The following is a 21,449-nucleotide window of genomic DNA, read 5'->3' on the forward strand; positions in this document are numbered from 1 at the left end:
AAAATACATTTGACACAGTGACGCAGTACATACACACACACACATGCACATATTTATAAATAGAGATTAATGAAGAGTATTTCCTTAAAACACACAAAGCTGTCTGATATTTTCTACCCTATTTTTTATTCTGTTCCAGGTTTTTAAAAACAATGGTTGCAACCCACTAAATTGATTTCACCACCCACTAATGGGCTGCACCCCATGCTTTGGTCAGCTCTGTGGTTTAAGTGTGAATTCTTCTGCCCATCTCTCCTGTGGGGAGTCAAGGCCAGCATATAGCCCAGAGCTTCAGGGGTCAGCCGGGGACGAGGGTGGCTTCCCACCAGCTGGAGTGGTTAGCCCCAGCATGTCCTCCTGTCACCTAGCCCCGACCCTGCTCCCCCACACACCCTCTCAGGCCTGGGCTGCAGAGGCCAGGGTGAGCCTTGCACCCATCAGGCTTCTCCTCCTGTCCTTGCCATCTTTGGTTGTGTGGCTGTGGCCAAGTCTCCCTATCCCTTGATACTCATTGTCATCACTGATAGAAATAGGAATGAGAAACCAGCTTCCCCGCGCCAGTTCCAAGTGAAGGTGTGTTAATGAAGTGCTCTGAGCGCTCACTCAGTGACGCTCTCTTCTCTTGTCCCCCATGTATTCAGTCTCTGGCACCACCTCACTCTGTCTATTCCCATCTATCTGTCAGAGCCCCCTCCCCTCAGTAGACTGGTTGCCTCATCCTTGCCTGGCCCTAGCCCAGGAAGTGACACGTGGGCACCCTGCAGGGTAGGTCAGTTTCTGCAAGCCCTGGGGCTTCCCCGGTGGCTCAGCGGTAAAGAATCCACCTGCAGTGCAGGAGATGCAGGTTCGATCCCTGGGTTGGGAAGATCCTCTGGAGGAGGACATGGCAACCCACTCCAGTATTCTTGCTTGGAGAATCCCCGTGGACAGAGGAGCCTGGTGGGCTACAGTCTGTGGGATTGCAAAGAGTCAGACATGACTGAGCGACTAAGCACGCACACATACTGCACGCCCTGAGCCTGTCTCAACCAACGTATTTAACATGGCAAACTCCGCTCTAACGGCAGACCATGCCGGCCTACTCCTGCGTGCTTCCACAGAGGAGCTTGATTTCATTTGTCCTGCCTGGAAATCCCCCATGAGTGCGTTTATCAGCTTCTCTCCCTCCCGCCCGCCCTTTTACACCATTGAGCCGGCGACCCAAGCAGCAGCTCGCACCTCCCCGCCAACCAGAGCCCGCCGCCCGCACGCCGCCCGCCCTTCGTTTTTGGTTTAATTTTTGTTCTTTTAAGCTTCTCCTGCGCTTCTCCATGTGCTGTGATCTATAACCTGCCTCTACTGTCTGGCCTCACAGGGTCCTCCGGGGTCACAGCCCTCGCCGCACGCACAGCCTCCACCTCACAATCCCAGCAGCATGATGGGACCCCACAGTCAGGTAACGCACTGTGGCTCGCCCGCCCGCCGGCCGGGGGGCGCGGGGCACCAGGAGGACAGAGCCAGCAGAGGAAAAACAAAAATCAAACGTGCTCTCGCCATAGCCGTTGAGGATTTCCTGACCAAGGAGATGCCTCCTCCTCCCAAAATACATCTTTTCCCCCCCTAAAGATAGTCTTCGTTCCTTGGACATCACACCCTTCTTGGATATGAAACCAAAAGAAAAGGAGAACTGTTTCTGTGACCTTGTCAGCGGCCTCTGCGTTTTTGTTTTGTCCTCTCTCACTTTTGGTTTGGTTTTTGAGTTTGGTTAACCATTGTTTGTAACCGAAGCTGCATCCCTCGCCTTCTCCGTGTGCACTCTTCGCTGCTGAGAAAGCTTTTCTGCCCATTCCCCTGCATCGAGTTAGGGCGCCCGCTGTCCGCTCCCTGTTGGCCTTGTGTATCTCCTCCCCCTTCTCCCTGCTCCCCTTCCTTACCCCCTTTGTTGATGTTGTGTGAGTGTGTGTGAGTGCACGTCCAGCTTTGTCTACACACTGGGAAATTTCCTGTACAAGTCCCTTTGGGGTTCTTCCACCTGCCCTTACCTACAGCAGAGGTCTCCCCTTCACCCTGCACTGATGTAACTGTTCCTCCGTGCCCTGTGCCAAGCCCCAGCTGCTGCCCTGGCACCCAGAGTAGAGCTCTCAGCAGATGCACGGTGTGCCTCCGTCACTCCCTCCGCCCAAAGGAAGTTTTGCCCGGAGGGACAAGGCCACCGGGAGGAAGACAGTTTAAAAGATCACTAGTTGTAACAAAACTGGACTTGTGGAGTGGCGCGCGTTTGTGTCTGTCACCGTTCAGTACTGCAGGCTGTCACTGAACTAACGCCCTGTAATTGCAGCCTTTTATGTCACCACGATACGCAGGCGGCCCCCGGCCCCCGATCAGAATGGGAAACCAGGTACTGTACCTTCTCGTGTTCTCTCCCCTCACTGGGCCACCCTTGACCCCAGCTGGACTTGGACTCGGAATCTGCAAGAAGGGCTGGGGGGTGGAGGGACAGTTTTAACTAACGTGGGAGGCAGCTTATAAGCAGGTCCCCGGAGAGGACTGTGTTTTCCATTCAGTGCTCCATGCAGCCCCTCCCAGCATCATACCAGCCTCTCCCGGTGGGCTGTGGGCAGCAGGGTGTGAGTGCAGGGTTTCTGCTCTTCTAAAGAAGGTGGTAATGCCTCAGCTCCTCCCTGCCAACCCTTTCTTGGAAAAGGGTCTTCCTCCTTAATGAAGTTAATTGACAACGTGCATTTTTTTACCCTGGAAGCTTTTGAGAATTACCAAGGCTGGTGAATATAATCCTGCTATTAAGGGGAGAAATGGCCCATAGGAATGCTTCGATCAGGAGCCTGGGTGCAGCGAGCAGGACATTTGTGAGTTTTTAAGCAATGTCTGCCTGCTTCCCAGTTGCTTCCCAACTCAAAACAAGAAAGGATTTGTTCGTGTGCTTAGACCAGTGGTCTACTTGTGGGGAGGGCTTTTCAGCCTGGGGTTATATGCCTTATGCTGCCCCATAGGGTTGGCAGTTCTAAGTGGTCTGGAGAAATTGGTCCCCAGCTGCCTTCCGTGGTTCAGCCCATCCAAGGGCAGGAGGACAGCTGCTGAAGTGAAGATGGGTATCTTCTTTTGAGGGTGGACAGGCTTCGAAGACACTTTAAAGAAACATCAGGGAAATTTGATTACGTGCCCCAGTATTTCTGTATACATAATTCTTAGAGTGACCTGGCAGAAGCCCATCAGGAAGTCTGACAGCAGTGCCAGGACCTCCAGCCCTTGTTGCCTTTGGAGCTGGGAGGTCAGTCTCCAGCTAGATTGACGTTACCTGAATGGACTCTTTTCGGTCTCAAGAAAGCCCCATTAGTGAGATATACAAGGACTTTGGAGAGATGCTTATAACCAGGGGACTCCAGTTTTAAAGTTAAATAGCCTGCCAGTTTCCACTTATTTTTTTTTTCCTCCAAAAATCTTTTCTTTCCTATTTTCTCTGACATGAAGGAGAAAAACTTAGACAAGAATTAGAGGCCCAGCTTTTTGTCAAAGAGGGAGCCCGTGATATATCACAGATGAGGAAACAGAGGGTCACAGTGGAGCAGTGACTTCTTATGTGTCCCAGTGAGCTGGGCCCGTGTTGGTCTCCAGCTGCCCTGGTTCAGTTAGTTTTCATAGTTGTAAATGTGTTGCCCCGTCTTTGTTTTTAATGGGTCATTAAGTGGACCTTCTCTGGTCTCACATGCCAGGGCCCCAGCAGCAGCTCTTCCTTCTGCCCATCCAAGGCTCTCCTTAGCCCAAACTGCGCCCTCCTGCCCGCAGGAGAGAACAGATGCTTCCTTATCATAATTGTGGTCCTTCCTCCAGCAATTAAGGGACGCAAGAGGAAACATGTTTGTTTCTATTTATCAATTAAGCATGAGCAAGTGCCCGAGAGAGCAAATGGAGAATAAATCCATCATCTGTACCTCGCATTACAGATCAATCAGGCTAACCTCCCCAGCACCCTCCATTGGAAATCTATCCAGATTTCCAGTTTCCTGTGGACTCAGGAATTTTTGTTCTCCAGGCAGGGATGTGTCCCTTTCCCAGGAATTGCCCCTGGGCATGGGGCTCCTGGTTCCACAGGAGCCTCTGTGCCACCTGAGTTAGCTCAGCCTTCCTCAGGGCAGGAGGAGGAAGAAGCAGCTCAGGCTTGCATGACGTCCTGGGTTAGGGTGATAGAAGGGCCCTTAGAGAGACCAGGAGCTAAGGATCATTGACTTTGGTCTGGGTTTGATCCCTGGGTCAGGAAGATCCCCTGGAGAAGGAAATGGCAACTCAACCCACTCCAGTATCCTTGCCTGGGAAATTCCATGGACAGAGAGGAGCCTGGCAGGCCACAGTTCACGGGGTTGCAAAGACCACTGAGTGACTAACACTTTCTTTCTACTTAAAAGTCTTGCAAGGCCATCCTCCACGTGCCTCCCTGGCTAGGGGTTTGGTGCCTTGTACAGAGAGCATTGTTGTGTTTCAAGCAAGGATAGCTGAGTGGATGGCGAACAGTGGGTTTCAGCAGGGTTTAGGAGAAGAGGGATAGAATCGGGGGTTGTCGGGCAGCCCTCACTTCACATCCCAGTGGAGCCCCTGCCCCACCCAGCCGCTAACTTGGGCACGCAGCCGAGTGACTAGCAGATGCTGCTGGACTTCGTCCGGCCCCTGGGCAGACACTTGCTGCACCCACCCCACCGTGCTGGAGGCGAGGCACGGGCCTATTTCCAGGAGCCCACGGAACAGCCCCAGGGCATCTCTCTGCCCAGCAGGCCTGAGGGTGTGTGCACGGCAGGCATTTGAAGTCCCGTGTACAATGAGCCGTTATTCTTCTCTCTCACACCTTGGGGCTTTGGCTGTTGCAGTGAAGACCCTTTTGCCTTGGTTACTACACACCTTACTGCCCTGGTAGAGGAGGCCCAGTCCTCATCTCAGGGTCAGTCCAGTGAGAAAAGTGACTGCGGGTCCCGCCTGGGCCTCTGGGCAGCCCTGCCCTGCTCCTGAGTCCTGACACACAGCAGGGTTAGGGGAGCCCAAGGAAGAGCTTCCAGCCTGAACTGATAGTCAGCACTGGGCTACCTGGACAGGAAGCAGGTTTCTGATCCCCATGGCCACTCCACCAGAGTTAGATGGGGGCTTCTCAAGACCTCCCGGCACCTCGGCACCCCAGGAGCCCCCAAACCAGACAGCTTCAATGGCAGGCCTTCCTGCATCCTCTCAGAGTCCTGTAACCAGGCTTCAGAAATATCCCAAACCCCCAAGTGGGCAGACACTAGCCAGCCCAGTGATTCAGAGCTTGGGAACTCGGTGGAGGAAGCAGAGCTGGGAGAAAGCAAGAGGTCAGAACAGCTAATACCCAGTGCCAGAGAGAGACCATCCAAGCCCTGGGCAGATGGGATGGCAGGTATGGAGTGCCACTTCCGAATAGCGAGTACCCCCAGGCTGGCGTGGCCTCCCACACGCCTCCCTCTCCCCAGACGCGCGCGCACACACCCTATTTATTCTAAAGGTAAACTGTGAGACTTTGCCCCTTGGTTTCCCACCACCTCCTTCCCAAACTGGTTGGGAATTCCCTGTTGGGCCAACAGTCCCCACCAATCTCGCAACGCAGTTGGGGCTGGGGGACCCTGGGTAGTCCAGGGCCCCTGACACACGTGCCCAGCTTTCACAAAGGCTTTCCTCCCCACCCCGAGGCCTGTAACCAGTCCTAAGGCGTGGGGTTCCTCCCCACTTCTGCTGTTCTTATTTCACATTGCAGTAAAAGAACTTCAGTCTCAAATAAAGATCTTTGACGGCGTTTTCATAGCGAGTGTGCTAAGTGTTAACTCAGGAACCCCCCGGCCCTCCTCATCTCTAGAGATCACACCGGCATCCCCCACGTGCACCAGGCTTTACGGGGGATGGGTTCTCACCCAACACCCTGCTCACCCTCTCCCAGAGGCCTCCTCCACCCCTGGGGTTGGAAGGTGGCCTTTCACGTGCTGGAAGGAGTTGGGAGTCCTGGGTGTTCTTCCTGGCCCTGCCTGCAGGGCTGTCAGACCTCTGGACCTCAGCTCCCCCATCGAAATCTCAAAGGCCACCTTGTTCATCCCCTATTCCCAATTTAGTGTTTGACCTAAATTGCAGAGACTAGAGTTTGGGTGGTAGAAGGGAGGGACGGTGCTGCCTCTGAGGGGTGTGTGGTGGGCGGTAATGCCGGAGTGTCACTCAGCTCCGGCAGATATGCAACCCGCGGAGACTCACAGATGGAGCCCCCATGCTCAACTGCGCATGCTGCAGGTTTCCATAGCTCCAGCTGGAGCTGCCTGCCCCCTGGGGGACCCTCCAGCCCTCGGGCAGCAGGAGTGGTCTCAGGGAGACCCTGAGTGGCCCTAATGGTCAGGTGGGGAGATGGGGCAGGCAGGTGCAACCCCCTGTGCCCCCACTGCAGGGAACAGCGCTCAGCTGTATCTTACATCTCTTTCAGCCTCCGGGAGGAGTTCCTGGGACACAGCCACTGCTGCCCAATTCCATGGATCCCACGCGACAACAAGGTAGAGGGGGCAAGGTGGGCTGCTGGGCGGATGGGGGCCGTTGGGAGAGGCCCCTCCTCCCCCACGGTCTGCCTCTCCTTCCTGCCTCTCAGGGTCACTCCACCTCTGTCACACAGGTCACCCCAACATGGGAGGATCAATGCAGAGAATGAACCCTCCTCGAGGAATGGGGCCCATGGGGCCCGGCCCACAGGTAACCAACCGCCAGTTTGTCTGTCCATCTCCCTAGCCATCTGTATGCACCCGCCTTCTCTCCTCTTTCCTAGTCTGTCTGTCTTTCCACGTCTCATAGCTCATAAGGATGAGGGGAGAGGGCATGCCCGTAGATGGGCAGCCCCCCAGCAGAGTTGAGGGGTACCCCTGTCCCATGGAGCTAGGAGGAGAGGCACCTGGGCCTTCCATGGGAAGGACTTGAGGAATTTGGAAGGCAGGGGTCTGTGTGACCAGACAGCATTGTGGGTCCCCAGAGCTTCCTCCCACCCTGGGCGAGTGGCCCTGAGCTGGCTCAGTGGTCACCTAAGGCAGGATATTATATTATTCTGTCTGCAGCTCACCATTTGTCTGATATTGGATGAATCACTGTGACGTTGGTGGGCCCAGCAGGCCCCATTGTCCCCACCTGTCCAGTGTGGGAGGTGTGAGTCTGTGGCCATGGTTCTCAGTGGTATACCTCTCAGCTGAGAGGAGGCTGGGCCGGCCAGGGCCCCAGAGTGCACTTCTACCCAGAGCTCTTGCCATGTTCATATCCCAGGCTCCTGCCTGAGCTTGCTTTTGCCCAGAGGGGTTCTGTTGCCAAGAAGGACAGTTTAGAAACCTCTGGAAGAAGTTATCTAGTGCCCTGTCTGTCCCTTCACAACACCTCAGTGATCACTCCTTGTGACCCAGCTCCACACCCTCAGGTCCCTGGGTCCCATAGAACCATCGGGCAGGGGTCTGACAGGCCGTTCCTGTTCTAGAACCTTCTCACCATTGGCTCCCACTCTGAGTATTTAAGTGTGGCTCTGGGTCCTGTAGAAGCTGTGGCAGAGAATTTGCTGTGTTCTGCCCTCCTTGGGAATTCTCTGGAGTCTGCCCCTCGAAAGCCAGAGTCTGAGTAAGGAGACGGGTATTTCAGAGTGAGAGCAGGAGAGCCTGTGCTGGGGTTTTCCTTCCCTTCTCTTCTGCCCTGCCCAGAGGCCTGCTTGTCTGTCTCCCTTCTGCTCTGGGTGTTTGGATTCTCTGGGCCCCTGTACAGGTTTCTGGTTCCCTGGCAGTGGGGTTGCACCCCGCTCATGCGTGCCAGCGTCTCTTTTGTAGGAAGAGGCTTCTGCCACACCCCACAGTCCTCCACTCTGCCCTGAATTGTATTTACAGCACACCCAGCCACTGCTTTCTTCCCGGTGATGGCTGTAACATCTGTGGTGTTGAAAGATTTTTAGGGAGGTCCTTGTCTTTCGATGGCCCCATAATCCTGAAAGGAAGCAAGCCCACACCAGTTGCAGCTCCGGTTTTCTTGTTTTCTTTTCTTTCCTCAAATCCCCCAAAGCTTGTGTTTTCACCAGCTCCTTTTAAGCCACCAGAGTGGCCCCTTCCTGCCAGGAGGCCAGCTGGAGCTGACCTCCACAGGAACCCGTGGGACGGCAGCAGGGTCTGAAGCCCAGCATTCTTGTCCTGAGTCAGAAACTTTCAGATTCCTCAGCCGCGCACACTAGATCCTCTTGGTGTGCAAATCAGCAGTGGCCTTGGACTTCCAGGATGTCCTGGGGGAGGTCTTGGGGATGCAAGAGGACAGTGTACTCCACCCCTTGCCCCGCTGATTCTTGGAGACTCAGCAGCTGCATCTGTAAAGTGGGAGACCAGGACTGCCTTGTAGGGTTTCTAATAGGAGGAAGCACGAGTTCTTGGTTTGAGGCTTGGCACAGTGTAGCCTCTTAGGAAGTAGCTTGGGTTTTCCAACTAGGGGGCTTAAAACCAGTGTTGAGGACTCAGTCTGCTTGGGCTGGGTGATTGCTTTGTGTTTCTTTTTTATTTTTTCTGGTAAAGGCCATTAACACTTGTTAAGCCTGTAGTAATATTGAGGTTCCAGAAGCTGGGAATGGATGTTATCAGACGGCCCAAGACCAGAGTGTTCCGGAAGTCTAGGACTTCCTCCTGACTCAGCAGGAGTCTGTGTGTGTCCCTGTCCCTGACCAGGAGTCTGGCACACTCTTGTGGCATGTTTAAAGAGGTGGGGCTCCTGCAGCCTGAGGTCTTGCTGAAAGGGGCCCTCCTGGCCTCACCGGGCAGGATACAGGGATGGAACTCGTGGGCTCAGAGACTGGTGCCCAGAGGGGTGGGAGAAGCAAGCTCAGGGGTGAGGCCAGCTGGCCATCCTCACCCCACCAACCTCAGGGTCTCTGAAAACATCTCTCCTGTTTTCCCCCCCTGGTTTTATGGAGATATAATTGACATACAGCACTGCATAAGTTCAAGGTGTACAGCATAGTGACTTGACGTACATCACAAAGTGATTACCACGATAAGTTCAGTGAGCATCCATCATCTCAAATAGATACAGAGTTAAGGAGATTGAAAATTTTTTTTTTCTTGTGATGAGAACTTTCAGAATTTACTCTCTTAACAACACTCGTGTATGACATACAGCAGTGTTAGTCACATTTTTGATGTTGTACATTACATGCCTAGTACTCATTTATTTATCTTGGGAGTTTGTGCCTGTTGACTTTCTTCATCCAGTTCTCCCCCGTCGCAGCCTGCTGCCGCCGGTAACCACAAGTCTGATCTCTCTTTCTGTGAGTTCATGAAGTGTAATTGACCTACAACACTATGTTAGTCCCTTTACACAACTTAGAGATTCAGTATTTCTGGACATTTCAAAACTGATCACCACAGTAGGTGTAGATCCTGTGCTGTGTCACCATGCAAAGATACTCCTCGGCTATGGGCTGCGTTCCTCACCCTGGACATGGCATTCCCATGACTCAGTTTATTTTGCAACTGGATGTCCTACCTCTTAATCTCCTTCACCCACACTCTCCTCCCCTCTGGCAACCACCTGTTTGTTCTCTGTATCTATAACTGTTTTCTGTTTTGTTATTTTTATTCATGTGCTTTGGTTTTGAGAGTCTACATATGAGTGAAACCATGAGTATTTTTCTTTATCAGACTTACTTCATTTAGCATATTGCAATCGGTGTCCATCCATGTTGTCACAGACGGCAAGGTTTCATCCTTTTTTGTGCCTGAGGGATATTTCTGTGTGTGTGTATGTGTGTGTGTGTGTGTGTATACCACATCTTTATCCATTCATTCGTTGTTGGATACTTATGTTGCTTCCATATCTTGGTTATTGTTTTTTAAAAAATGCTGCAGTGAACATAGGGGTGCATATATCTTTCTTTTTTTAATTTATTTTTATTTCTGACTGAGCCGGGTCTTCATTGTGGCGAGTAGGGGCTCCTCTCTGGCCGTAGTGCTTGGACATCTCATTGCGGTGAATTCTCTTGTGGAGCACAGGTTCTCGGGTGTGCAGGCTTCCGTAGTTGCAGCACACGGGCTCGGTACTTGTGCCTCACTGGCTCTGGAGCTCAGGTGCACAGGCTTAGTTGCTCTGCAGCATGTGGGGTCTTCCCAGACCAGGGATCAAACCCACGTCCCCTGCATTGACAGGTGGATTCTTAACTGTTGGACCACAAGGGAAGTCCACGTATATCTTTTCTAGTTAGTGTTTTTGTTTCCTTCTTTTCCCATATCAGGCTTCCTTGATAGCTCCGTTGGTAAAGAATCCGCCTGCAATTCAGGAGACCCTGGTTCAATTCCTGGGTTGGGAAGATCCCCTGGAGAAAGGATAGGCTACCCACTATAGTATTCTTGTGCTTCCCTTATGGCTTAGCTGGTAAAGGATCCGCCTACAATGTGGGAGACCTGGGTTTAATCCTTGGGTTGGGAAGATCCCCTGGAGAAGGAGAATGCTACCCATTCCAGTATTCTGGCCTGGAGAATTCCATGGACTGTATAGTCCATGGGGTCGCAAAGAGTCGGACACAACTGAGCGACTTTCACTTTCACTTTTCCCATATCTCTTGTGCCCCACTGGGTAGGGTGCGGTATTACATTCCAGAACCAAACCTCCCTCAGAGCAACCCAGATGTCATCACTGACCCCTCACTGGGGGCAGAAAGGCCTGGCCTTGAGTGAGCCTGGACCTGGGCAAGATTGGGGTATAAAATGGATTGCAGGCTCTGGGGTCAGCCAAGGAGTGGGTATCATAAAGCCTAGAAGTTTTGGACCCCCAGGATGCAGTTGGGCAGAGGACAGGACCCATCCCCCAAGTCCTGTCTCTCTCTGTCCCCTGAGGGTGCTCCCCTGGTCACTCCAGAGGAGTAGACAGGAGAGGGATGAGCTCAGAGCTTAGTGTTGGAAAACATGGTCCCGGCTGCTTCTCAGACTCTTGAGGCCTCTGGTCTCTCATCTGCAAAATGGGCGGCCGGATGAGGACCTCATGGGACTCCTCATGGGGCTGTGAGACACAGACCACAGCACGAGGCACCCCACGGATCCCATTGCTTCCCTGGAACCTGGGTTCAGAGAGGGAGCCCTGTCTTGCAATGCCTGGGCTAAGAAAGACCACCAAGCCCCTTTAGGCAGTCTTTAGTAAGCCCCACTGCATATACTTGCTGAGACCAGACACAAAGGTGGGAAACCTTCAGCCTGTTGTTCCAAGTGGGGAATAAGATTGCTAATAGTGGAACCGCTCTAGAACTTTCTGAACAAAGAATAGGTACATGTGGGCTTGGGGCTACAAAACCAAATGGAGTGACATGGTACTTTTTGAGGTTGTGTTGCATTTTAGCCTAAGTGTTACAAAGGAACCAGTAAACTAGGCATCAGCCTGCCCTTTGCCCTCAGTGTCTTGGGCAGATTTTACTCTGGTTTCCTGAAACAGCCAGTGCCGAAAAGGAGGCAGTGTTTCCACTTAATTGTATTTTCTCTTCAAAGATTTACTCCTGTGCCTGTGTCTGGTGAGAACTTCTGGCTGAATTTTTCAAAAGTGAATCCTGTTAGGATGAGGCTGAAACTGCCAGAGCTCTGCAGGCTCCTGTGGCAATAATGTATGGCACCCAGACCCCATGGGGCCACTTTCAACGCTTCTGGTATTCCTGGTGAGGTGGGGTCAGTGCAGCCTGAAATCAGATCGCCATCCTGGCATTTGAGAACATTCAGATAACCTCTGATAACCCACCGTCTAGAGACAGACATCTTCCACCAGGAGAAGCTGCATCTCCCCTCTGATCCAGGACAGTCCAAACTCAGTGCCTCTGAGCAGAGACCCCAGAAAGAGACAGGAGGATTGTAAACCAGGCTAGAGCACCCTCAGCTGGTGAGGAGAGAGTGGAGTCACTTGAGGCCCTTTCTGGGGTGGCCCCTTGGAGGCCTCCCATTGGGGCTGGCCAGGCTCTGTGTAACTAGAGGGGGTGGAGGGCAGGTCCAAAAGCCCAGGAAATGGCCTGACAGCCTGGAGTCCACCTTGACAGGCCTGTCCTAGAGACTGTTCTCTTAGGCACCGGGCAGCACCAAGAAGAGCCTCTGTGTCAAGGAGTTGGAGGAAGCAGCAGCTCCTGCCAGCTGTGGGTGCTTCCAGCGTGGCTGTGCACCCTGCCCAGAGCACGGAACTGAGGCCAAAAGACCGGGGCCTGACCTTTTATAGAGTTCCTGACAGTGGGTCCGACCCCTCTGCCCAGGGTCTGGGGTGACCTAGTTGGAACAAGAAGCCGGGTGGGAAGATAGGCGGGCAGACAGACAGACACATACCCATGGATGTGGCCATCCCTATGGCTGCACCCCAGACTCCTCCAGATCTCTGGCTGCCCCATCCCTGCAGAGCGGTGCTGAGGGCAGAGGAAGAGGAGTGTCCAGCGGCGACCACACCTCTGAACCCAGTGCTGAGGGCAGGCGGGCAATGGGAGGAGAGAGATTATTTCTACTGAGTCTGAAGCTATGCTTCTAAGCTTGCCCATCCTCTGTGAAAAGGCTGGAGTCTCTGATTTGGAAACTTTCCTCCAAAACCTGCCTTTCAGCCCTGACTTACTGTATGGCCTTGGGTGGCGAGTCTTTGGCTTCCCTGGGCCTCTAGCTTGTCATCTGTGAAGTGGGACATGTGAGTGGTCCTCGGGGTCTAGGCCTCTATAGGAAGTAGGAGCTGGCGGCCTGCTCCCTCCTGGGCAGTGGTCGGGCTGGTTGCTGAGGGCTCGGCTGAGCACAGCAGCTAGAGCATCCGGAGCCTCCCCTTAGGGGTTGCATGTCCAGACAGCTTTCAGGACCGAGTATCCACTCATCCTCTCCTCACCCCACTCTGCTGCTGCGGCGTGGGCTCCTGCCGGCCCCCAGGCCAGCCTTCTGCTCTCACCGCTCCATGCAGCCACTCTCCTGGGCACGAGTGGGAGCAGGACACAGCTACACCCTGGAGGACGTCTCTGTCTGGGAGGCCTTTCGGATTGGCTGGGCTGGACACGGGAAGAGTGGCTACCTGGGGAGGCCATGAGCTTCCTGCTGTGAAACAGCGGGAGCCAGGCTGAGTTGTGGACAGGGGCTTCAGTGATTTTACATGGGCTAAGAAAGGGCCCTGGAGGACCTGAAGCTCAGGGCAGCTTTGAGGGCTCTGGTGTTTTCTCTGCCAGTGTCCCATATCAGCACACATCTCTGAGGGCTGATGGAGCTCTTTAGAGCCATCATTTCACTTGATCTTCTCATGACCCTGTGAGGCTGGGCTCTTTGTCCCCATTTTATGGACGAGGCAGCACAGCAAGGGATTGCACACTGAAGCCATGATGATCGCTGCACAAGGGGCCGTCACTCTGCTTCTGCGCCTGAGTGTCATAATCTTTAAAGCGGGGATGGTAATGAGATGGTTGTGGGTTAAATGTAGGTGATACAAAGCCTGTAGCGCAGCCTGGCTTGGAGGAAGCCTTATTGTTATTTGGGTGCTTTGCCAAGAGTCAGGCTGAGCCGGGACAAGCGCTCCCATGTTCTGCCCTCAGATCCGAGGCTCTGCTCACCACCCGTGGCATCATCAGTAGGGATGGGCTGGCCCTGCCATCTGCAGATCCTGCTATGGTGTGCTCCAGGGCAGGCACACGTTTTCTGGCCCTGGGACTCAGCTCTGAGCAGGTGCAGGGGATGCGGGGCCCTACACGTGCCGGCTGCCTGAGAAGCCCTCCCCTGCTCCCCCATCCATCCACTCTGGGCCTTGCTCTGTGCCAGACAGCCTGGTGCTGCTGCTGTCATTGTGCACACCCTGTCTGGACACTCACAAGCCCCTCTCTGGCCAGGCCAAGGAGGTGGCCCCAAGATGCTTCCTGGCTGAAGAACCCGCTACCAGCCTGAAGGCGGTTCTGTTTGTCAGCTCTGGCTCGAGCCCCCTGTTGTATCCCCCTCCCTCACAGATGTCTGATGTAGAGAGAGCAGACCCCGAGACTCCAGATCCAGGATTAAACCCCAGTGGAGGCATTAGCTGACTGTGACCTTGAGCAAATCTTTTTCTCACCAGACCCTCAGTCTTCTCTTCTATAAAATGGGAATGATACAAGCCTCACGGTGTTGTTACAAGGTCCAAACCAGAGGTTGTATATTCCGTGCTCAGTAAAAAAAAAAAAAAACAGCTAATGCTGGCTGTTCCTTTGCCATCAAAATTACACCCAGCCAGATACTTTCAGATTCTCCTATAAAGGCGGAGCTCGGGCTGCAGTCAGCCTCATTGTACTTTCCATTCCTTCGCTTCTCCATTCCTTCACTGATGATTCAGTGCCCAGTCTGCGCCAGCTGATGTGTGGAGTGATGAGGGATAGGACGATCATTAAGATAGGGTTCCCACCTTCTAAAGGGGCTCACAGTCCAGTGGGAGAGCTGCACACATGACCACAATCATAAGCCAGTGTGCTGCAGGCTGTGCGGGGGGCGGGGGGGCGAGGTTACAAGGCACTATGGGAGTGACTAGGATGGAGCAGTTAATCCCATGGGATGAGCAGGGAGGGCCTCACAGAGGAGGTACTGTTTGAGCTGGGTATTGGAGGATGTGTAGGAACCTGCCAGGTAGAGAAGGGAAGCAAGATATTTATTTCCTGCAAAGAGAATAGCTCTGGAAGAGGGGAGTTGGGGAGAGTGGTGTCAGGAGATGAGCCAGGTGACAGGCCTGAGCACCTGGTCCAGACTCCCTCTGACCCACCCCACTGCCATGATGGGTTGTGCTGAGGTGAGTTGGGACCAAGTTCTGTGCAGATTTTTTTCTTAAATAGAACAGTGATTCCCTTGAGCAGACAGACCATTTTCTTCTTGCTCTTCTGGTCCTGTGCCTGTTGAGGGCCCCGCATGCTGACAGTTGAATCAGGCGACTGCGTCGGGGGGCAACCAAGACCCAGGGCAGGTGGGGTCTGTCCACACCAAGGCTCGGGAACAGCCGCTGGACAGGCCTTGCAGATGCGTGCCTCCCCTCCACATGCAGCCCCTGGTCTGCTGGCAGTTTGTTCTCCCTGAGTGTCTAAGGTGGCTGGTGGTCACCAGCCGGTCCTCTTGCTGAGTCTGTTCCCCTTTCCTGCCTGAGACCTGCGGGCAGGTGCCAGCCAACATCATGAGCTCCTTGCTGGACACCCGCATGCTCTCAAGAGACCCATCCTGAAGCCCCTGAAGGTGCGCCTAAAGGCTGTGGCCATCCGCCTGTGCTGGATTGTCATTGTGATCCTGTCAGCTGGTTCCCAGCCCTCTTTTTTTTTTTTTTGATGAATGTATTACTTTTTCATCAGATCCTTTCACAGACTAACCCTCTCCCTTATGTTCTGTTTGTTTCTCCCTCTCTTCTCTCCGGTGCCCCTTCTTCTTCTCATAGACTGACCCTTGGTTATCGTTGCAGAATTACGGCAGCGGCATGAGACCACCACCCAACTCCCTCGGCCCCGCCATGCCCGGGATTAACATGTAAGGCCACAGCCCTGCTGGCAGCCCAGAGCCCGTGGGAGTCCCCACCCTCTATTCCCCCTGAGAAACTCACGATCGCAGTAATCACTGACACCTCTCTGGACCTCAGTCTTCTCATCAGTAGAGCGAGGACGTCGAGCGTACTGGTGACAAGACATCACAGACCCCCGTATAGGGCTTGTCTATGGATTAACTCACCTCATCTTCGTAATAGCCCTGTGGAGCGCTTAGTCTTACGCTCTGTTGTCAGGTGGGGTAACTAAGGCACAGGGAGGTGGCGTAACGCCCAGGCTCTCACGCTGTAAGAGGCAGGCTCCGGTTTGGAGCCCTGCGCCACTCGATGATGCCTCATGGTGTGGCGCTTTTGCGGTAGTAGATCCCTGTGAGTATCTGTGTCCTTCTTAGGAAAACGCACTTGCAGAGGAAATGCTATTCTTCACAAATCTTGCATGTAATGTTTAGGGGTCTATAGATTTGTACCCATGGAAGTGCATGTTTTTACCCCAGTCCTAGGACTGTATGAAGGACTTCCTGTTGGTGATTTTGGCCCTCTTGTTCTGCCCCTGCTGGCACTACCATGTTGGCATCTATAGCATCTTTTTCATTGTTTTCATCTCTCTCTCCTTTCAGGGGCCCGGGAGCTGGCAGACCCTGGCCCAATCCTAACAGTGCTAACTCAGTGAGTACCCAGGTTAGGGGTGGGGGGTTCTGTTTTCTAGGGGTGGGTGAGGTTCCAAGGGGCAGGGTGGTTCCTGTCCCCAGGTTGGAGGTGTCACGGGGAGTGGGATGCAGCAGGATTCCACCTGATGCTTCCAGGGAGCAGCCTATCTGTAAGGGGAGATTTGGGAGTACCACGCTAGACCCATCAGGGGCTCTGCAGAAGCTGGGGTGTGAGCTGGAAGCCGGGCTCAGTCCTGTCCATGCAGGGACTCTGCCGGCCTCCTCTTTCTTGGCAGGGCAGGCCTTCAGCACTCAGAGGAGGAAGCTGGGAGGGCGCTTGGCGCAGACAGTCCAGGGCAGGAAGCCAGGGGGTGGGGCTAAGCTCTCGCTTTCCTGTCCTTGAACTAGAGGGTCTCCTGTGCCCACGGTTCCCTGCCAAGACTCTGGGACCAGTTCAGTAGAGGAACAGGACTCTGCTCACATCTGTGGCCTTCCTAGAGATACCAGGTGGCTCAGTATGTTTCCCATCGAGAGTGGGGTTGTGTCCCCAAGAGGATTTGGTAGGCAGAGCACATGTTGCCTGTCGGAGGAGGTGTCTCTGACCCATGGTTCACCCCTTTCTTGTTTCTAGATTCCATACTCCTCCTCATCACCCGGTACCTACGTGGTGAGTGTGTGCAGGTTTGGGGCATTGCATGTCTAGTCCTGTGTGACTGCGTGTGCAAGAGTATCAGGGTCGGGGGGATCCTTGTCTCTTTGTTTTCAAGACATGTTATGAGCACAGATTCCAAACTGTGCTAGAATCTACTGTCAATATGCAGGTATTTGTACCTTCTGGTGTCCCAGAAGTCCCCACACAAGACCCAGAGTTGGGACCTCCATCCAGGGGACTGACCAGGAGGCCAGTCAGCTTCCACCACAGGCCTGTGGTTTCACTGGGCTCCATGTGTGTGAGTGCACATGCATGCCCGCAGCTGCCCCCTGGTTTAAAGAGGGGAAGGAGGGAGTCCAGTTCCCCCAGGCCTTAAACACCTGGGTTCTGTGTGGACACTGGCAGCTGAGTGAGAGCTAAATGGGCTGGGTCCCGGGTGAGCATGGACTGCTGATGTGGCTGGAGCTCGTGGCCTCTCCCGCCATGTGTCATCACCGTGGGTTTCTGACATCAGTTTTTAATCTTGTCTCCAGGGACCCCCTGGTGGTGGCGGCCCCCCAGGAACACCCATCATGCCTAGTCCTGCAGGTAAGAATGCTGGGGGACGGTGCCGCTGGAGAAGTAGGAAGTCCTGGAGGGGCCTGGTACAGAGCCAGGGCTGGCTGGCCACTCTTTCTGAGCATTGTGCCCCCCACCTGGCATCTTGGCATCAGGGATTTAGTGGGCAGGAGACCCTGATGCCACCAGCCCACCCTGTGGCTTCAGCTGGGGCATTCCTCACTCCAGTTGAAGGACAGGGCAGAGCAAGGAGATCCAAGAACGAGGTGTCTCACTACTCTTGACTCCCCCTGGTCAGAGAGAATCCTGTCCTGATTGTCGCTTCTCTAGGTGACTGGAAAGGGGCTTTGGGGTTCTGGCCTCCTGGGCCCAGGACTCTGCAGAGTGATGCCTCTTGAGTGTCCAGAGCTCTTGGTTTCTGGTCCTCTGTATCAGAGATCCCTTTTTCCCCTTTTCTCCAGTAGAAGAGGGCACGTGTACTCAAACACATACAGCATCACAATTGTGTTTCTTTCCCAGCTAAGAATAGCGTACCACCAACTAGAAGGAATTCAGCATGCCATCTTTACCCACCCCCAAAATAAAAAGTGAGAGGTAGTTGGATTTCTGCCCGAGAAGTATGGTGCCTGCTCCTGATATAAATATGTTAGCTGATTTCCTCGGGAGACTTTTCTGGCTAATTGGGGAGACAGAGGGGTCCCTCCTGCCCCCTCCTCTGCTCCCCATGGCAGGAAGGCTGCTCGGCAGCAGGGGTGGGGCTGGCAGCGGCCGTGAGGCTCCCACTCCGGCTCCCTCTTTCTGCTGCTGCATTTTTATGAGCTGCATGACCTACATTCAGACTGGGTCACATTAAACCACTCCATATGTTACTGCGTCTCCAGCCCCATCTCTGCCTCTCCCTCCTGCCCCATCAGCTTGGCAGGGTGGCCCCTCGGTCATCTGTGCTGCCGCTCTTTCCCAGTGTGATTAACACTGCCGGCCGGGGGTTGGGGAGGGCACAGGTGGTGGTCGGGCTGTGCCTGGTTGTCCCAGGCAGCATCTGGGGAGTGCACTTGGTCTAGGGCGGAGTGGAGTGAGGGGGCCGAGACGGTTTTGCTAGTCCACACTGGTCCACACTGCTGTCCAGAACCCTGGAATCCTTCCTTTCAGGGTTGAGTGGCTTTCACAGTTGAATTTTCTGTGATTAAAAACTTTGTGAATCTTCATTAAATACAAATTAGCCAGAAAATGCTGGTACTTAGAGGAAATTTTAGGTGATAAAATACAAAAGAATGAGTTCAAGTGCCATGAGTTTGTTTTAATTAAGCAATGAATTAATCACCCCGACTTGCGGGTTTCCACTGTTCTACAGATTCAACAAATTCCAGTGACAACATCTACACAATGATTAATCCGGTGCCGCCTGGAGGCAGCCGGTCCAACGTAAGTCTGCTTTCTAATAATTTACATATCAGATACCATAACAAATCATAATTAACTTCATCAGCTGAGGGGAAAGCAAGTTTAATTGATTTCAGCCATTTGTTACCAAAGATGAGTAAAATAAACCATCAGAAAAGTGATTAACTCTTGGGCAGCTTGGTTCCCATTTCATAGCTGGCAGGGGGTGGCAGAGAAGGGGGTGGAGTGATCCCCACCCCTCTGGTCAGAGCAGGGTGCCCAGCTTCACTGTGGGGACCCCCACTGGCCTGAATGGGGTGTTGGTGAGGAAGAGCACAGGCTGCAGGGGGCTGGGGGGGTGGTCTGGGCCAGTCCCTGCTCAGCTGACTGGCTGTACCCCTGGGTGATGATGGCTCACCCTCTATGGTCTGTTTCCTTGGCTGTGGGGCTTGCGGCGGAGGCCTCCAGGTACCTGCCTGCCCTGTGCCTTTGGGAGCCCTCTGACTCCCACATCCTGTAACCTCTCTGCCTCTCCTCGCGCCCTTCCCTCATCTAGAAACCACTCCCTCCCTTCTCGGCCCCTCAGTGTTCCCACCCTGCTGGTGGTGTAGCTCGGAAACCTCCTTTCCTGGTCCCTGCTCACCGCTCCCTCTTGTGTTCCCACACTGGACCATGCAGCTGTGGCCTGTCGGCCTCTCCTGGCTGGGAGCTCCCTAAGGACAGGGCTGGTCTGGCAGCTCTTCCTGGCCGGGCAGGAAAGGTGAATCCCACTGGGCTTGCCCTGGGGGAGCTCAGGGTGTGGAAAGGAGGCTGTCGTGTGACCACATCAGTAGTTCAGGGACAGAGGAGCCAGAGCGTGGGCTTGAGGCTCCAAGGTTGGCTCTGGCCTTTAGGATGCTCTGTCTGGTTCTGCTGGTTCTGTTCCTGGTGTAACTCCAGAATCACCCCGTGTGCTAATAGCCCTGATTGTGGGCTACTCAATGCTGGATGCTGCCTGTGTTGCAGCCTCTGGGCGGGGGGGTGGTTGTAGGCCTGCCACCTGGGGATGCCAAGACGAACCTTACCCGGATCCCATGACTGAGAACTGTGGGAACCACGCTCCTCACCTGCCACTCCACCACCTTCTCTCCTGTCTCTCCAAGGCAGCCAGTACCTCCCATACCCCTGCCTCTCCCTAGGGTGGCCAACCATTTGGGTTTTAGCACCAAAAGCCCTGTGTCCCAAGAGATGACTTCCCAGGACACAAAAGTCTTTTGAGGTTTTAGCAGTGGATGTAGAAGGTTGGGAAAAAATATACAAGGCCCATTTAGCTGCCTCAAAGACAGGACTGAGCACATGAAAATGGCATAGACTCCCCTCTTCCCATGGTCGCTGTTGCCATATTTTCCCAACCACATATGCCAACGGTCGTGGTCTGTGGCTCTCAATGATGGATCATCCATGTTGCATCACTCCAAGGGGTACCACTCAAGCGCACAACATCCAGGCCCTGGCAGAATCTGCCTTTGACTCTGCCTGCAGTTTAACTGTTAGGCCTTGTGTCAAGATAGTGCACATGTCATTTTTCACACTGTGAGTATCGTGGTCATGTTTTCTAAGAGCTCAAATAATGAAAATGAGAACGATGAGACCACCAGCCCCAGCGTGGCCCTGACATGTCCAAAAAAGAGAGGCCTGAATGAATGTTAACGACAGGTGTGAGGACACACGGACCTGCATCCAGGAGGCAGATAACCAAGATGGCACGTCCTGGCAAGGGCGTGGAAGAGAAGAGAGGTGGGCGGAGGAGGGGTGGGACAGTGCATGGCTGTCTGGGACGTGACATGCACATCCCTCTAAGTCAATCACAAGTTTTGTATGCCATCCAAAGAAACACCAGTCCTCAGTGTAGAAAGGTGGCTGCCACGCTTGGCGGGGCCCTGAAATGGTCACTGTCACCATGTTGGTGCCTTGACGGCTCCATGAACTGAGAAGATTGCGTTTCCTGATTCAGAGGCTTCAGCTAAGTCCTGCGGGTGAAAGGAAGGGGAATTTTGGTGACAAGCGTGTTGGTCCTTCGTGGTGTGTAGCTGATCCTCTTGCATCATCCTGGTAGTCAGGGAGCTTTCTTCCTCAGATCAAGTGGTTCATCAGACCGTCTCAACAGAACCATGTCCCTAGCTTTTAGATACTGTGACTTGAAAACTGGAGCTTCACCTTGTCATCTTGATTTCTGCGAAGAAGACGTTAATGAAGTGTGGAAGAGAAATAAAATATTACTGTTCTCTTGTCCAAATACAAGCCACACTTTGCTCGTTTATCTGCACGTTTGGCAGACAGTGCAGTTAATTTGGCAAGTTCCACTTAGCCCATGAACTTCTTACCTGCTAATTTCCCCGCCCACCTGTCCCTAACGGTGCTGCCAAGGGGCCTGGTTTGCTTGCCTGTGATAATCCAGCTTTCATAATGAAAGGTTTTGGTCACTTGTCGATTTGCTCAAAACACGCAGAAACAGATTTTTGAGTTTATAAAAAAAGAGAAGGCCTCGGACACGTGCCCACAGATGACTGGCGTTGTTGCTGGCTGTAGAGAAGATGTGAAAACGTCAGCCTGCTCTGATGCTCTTCTCTTAGAAACACTGTGAGATGAGAATGTGGAAAGGAATTATAATAAAGTAGAAACATAGCTGCTGCTTCTCCAGAACTGTTTCATGATCTTCAAGAGGCCACCAGGAGCCTAGGTAAGGCTGAGTG

At 53.6% G+C, this 21,449-nt stretch overlaps 1 protein-coding gene across 3 annotated transcripts in view; it reads left to right on the forward strand.

The window, feature by feature from the left end:
• SSBP3 (single stranded DNA binding protein 3) overlaps positions 1–21,449 on the forward strand; it is a 165,997-nt gene that overhangs the window by 137,469 nt on the left and 7,079 nt on the right. Inside the window, exons 6-14 of one of the 3 annotated variants that reach the window (XM_061411856.1) lie at positions 1,355–1,435; positions 2,318–2,377; positions 6,455–6,521; positions 6,638–6,714; positions 15,403–15,467; positions 16,098–16,146; positions 16,759–16,794; positions 17,313–17,367; positions 18,689–18,759. In XM_061411856.1, coding sequence (XP_061267840.1) covers positions 1,355–1,435; positions 2,318–2,377; positions 6,455–6,521; positions 6,638–6,714; positions 15,403–15,467; positions 16,098–16,146; positions 16,759–16,794; positions 17,313–17,367; positions 18,689–18,759 — 561 coding nt within the window. The remainder of the gene's footprint in view (positions 1–1,354; positions 1,436–2,317; positions 2,378–6,454; positions 6,522–6,637; positions 6,715–15,402; positions 15,468–16,097; positions 16,147–16,758; positions 16,795–17,312; positions 17,368–18,688; positions 18,760–21,449) is intronic. The other 2 variants (XM_061411857.1, XM_061411858.1) reach the window with 2 other exon arrangements.

Source organism: Bos javanicus, chromosome 3 (assembly GCF_032452875.1).
Source record: "Bos javanicus breed banteng chromosome 3, ARS-OSU_banteng_1.0, whole genome shotgun sequence".
Lineage (NCBI taxonomy): Eukaryota > Metazoa > Chordata > Mammalia > Artiodactyla > Bovidae > Bos > Bos javanicus.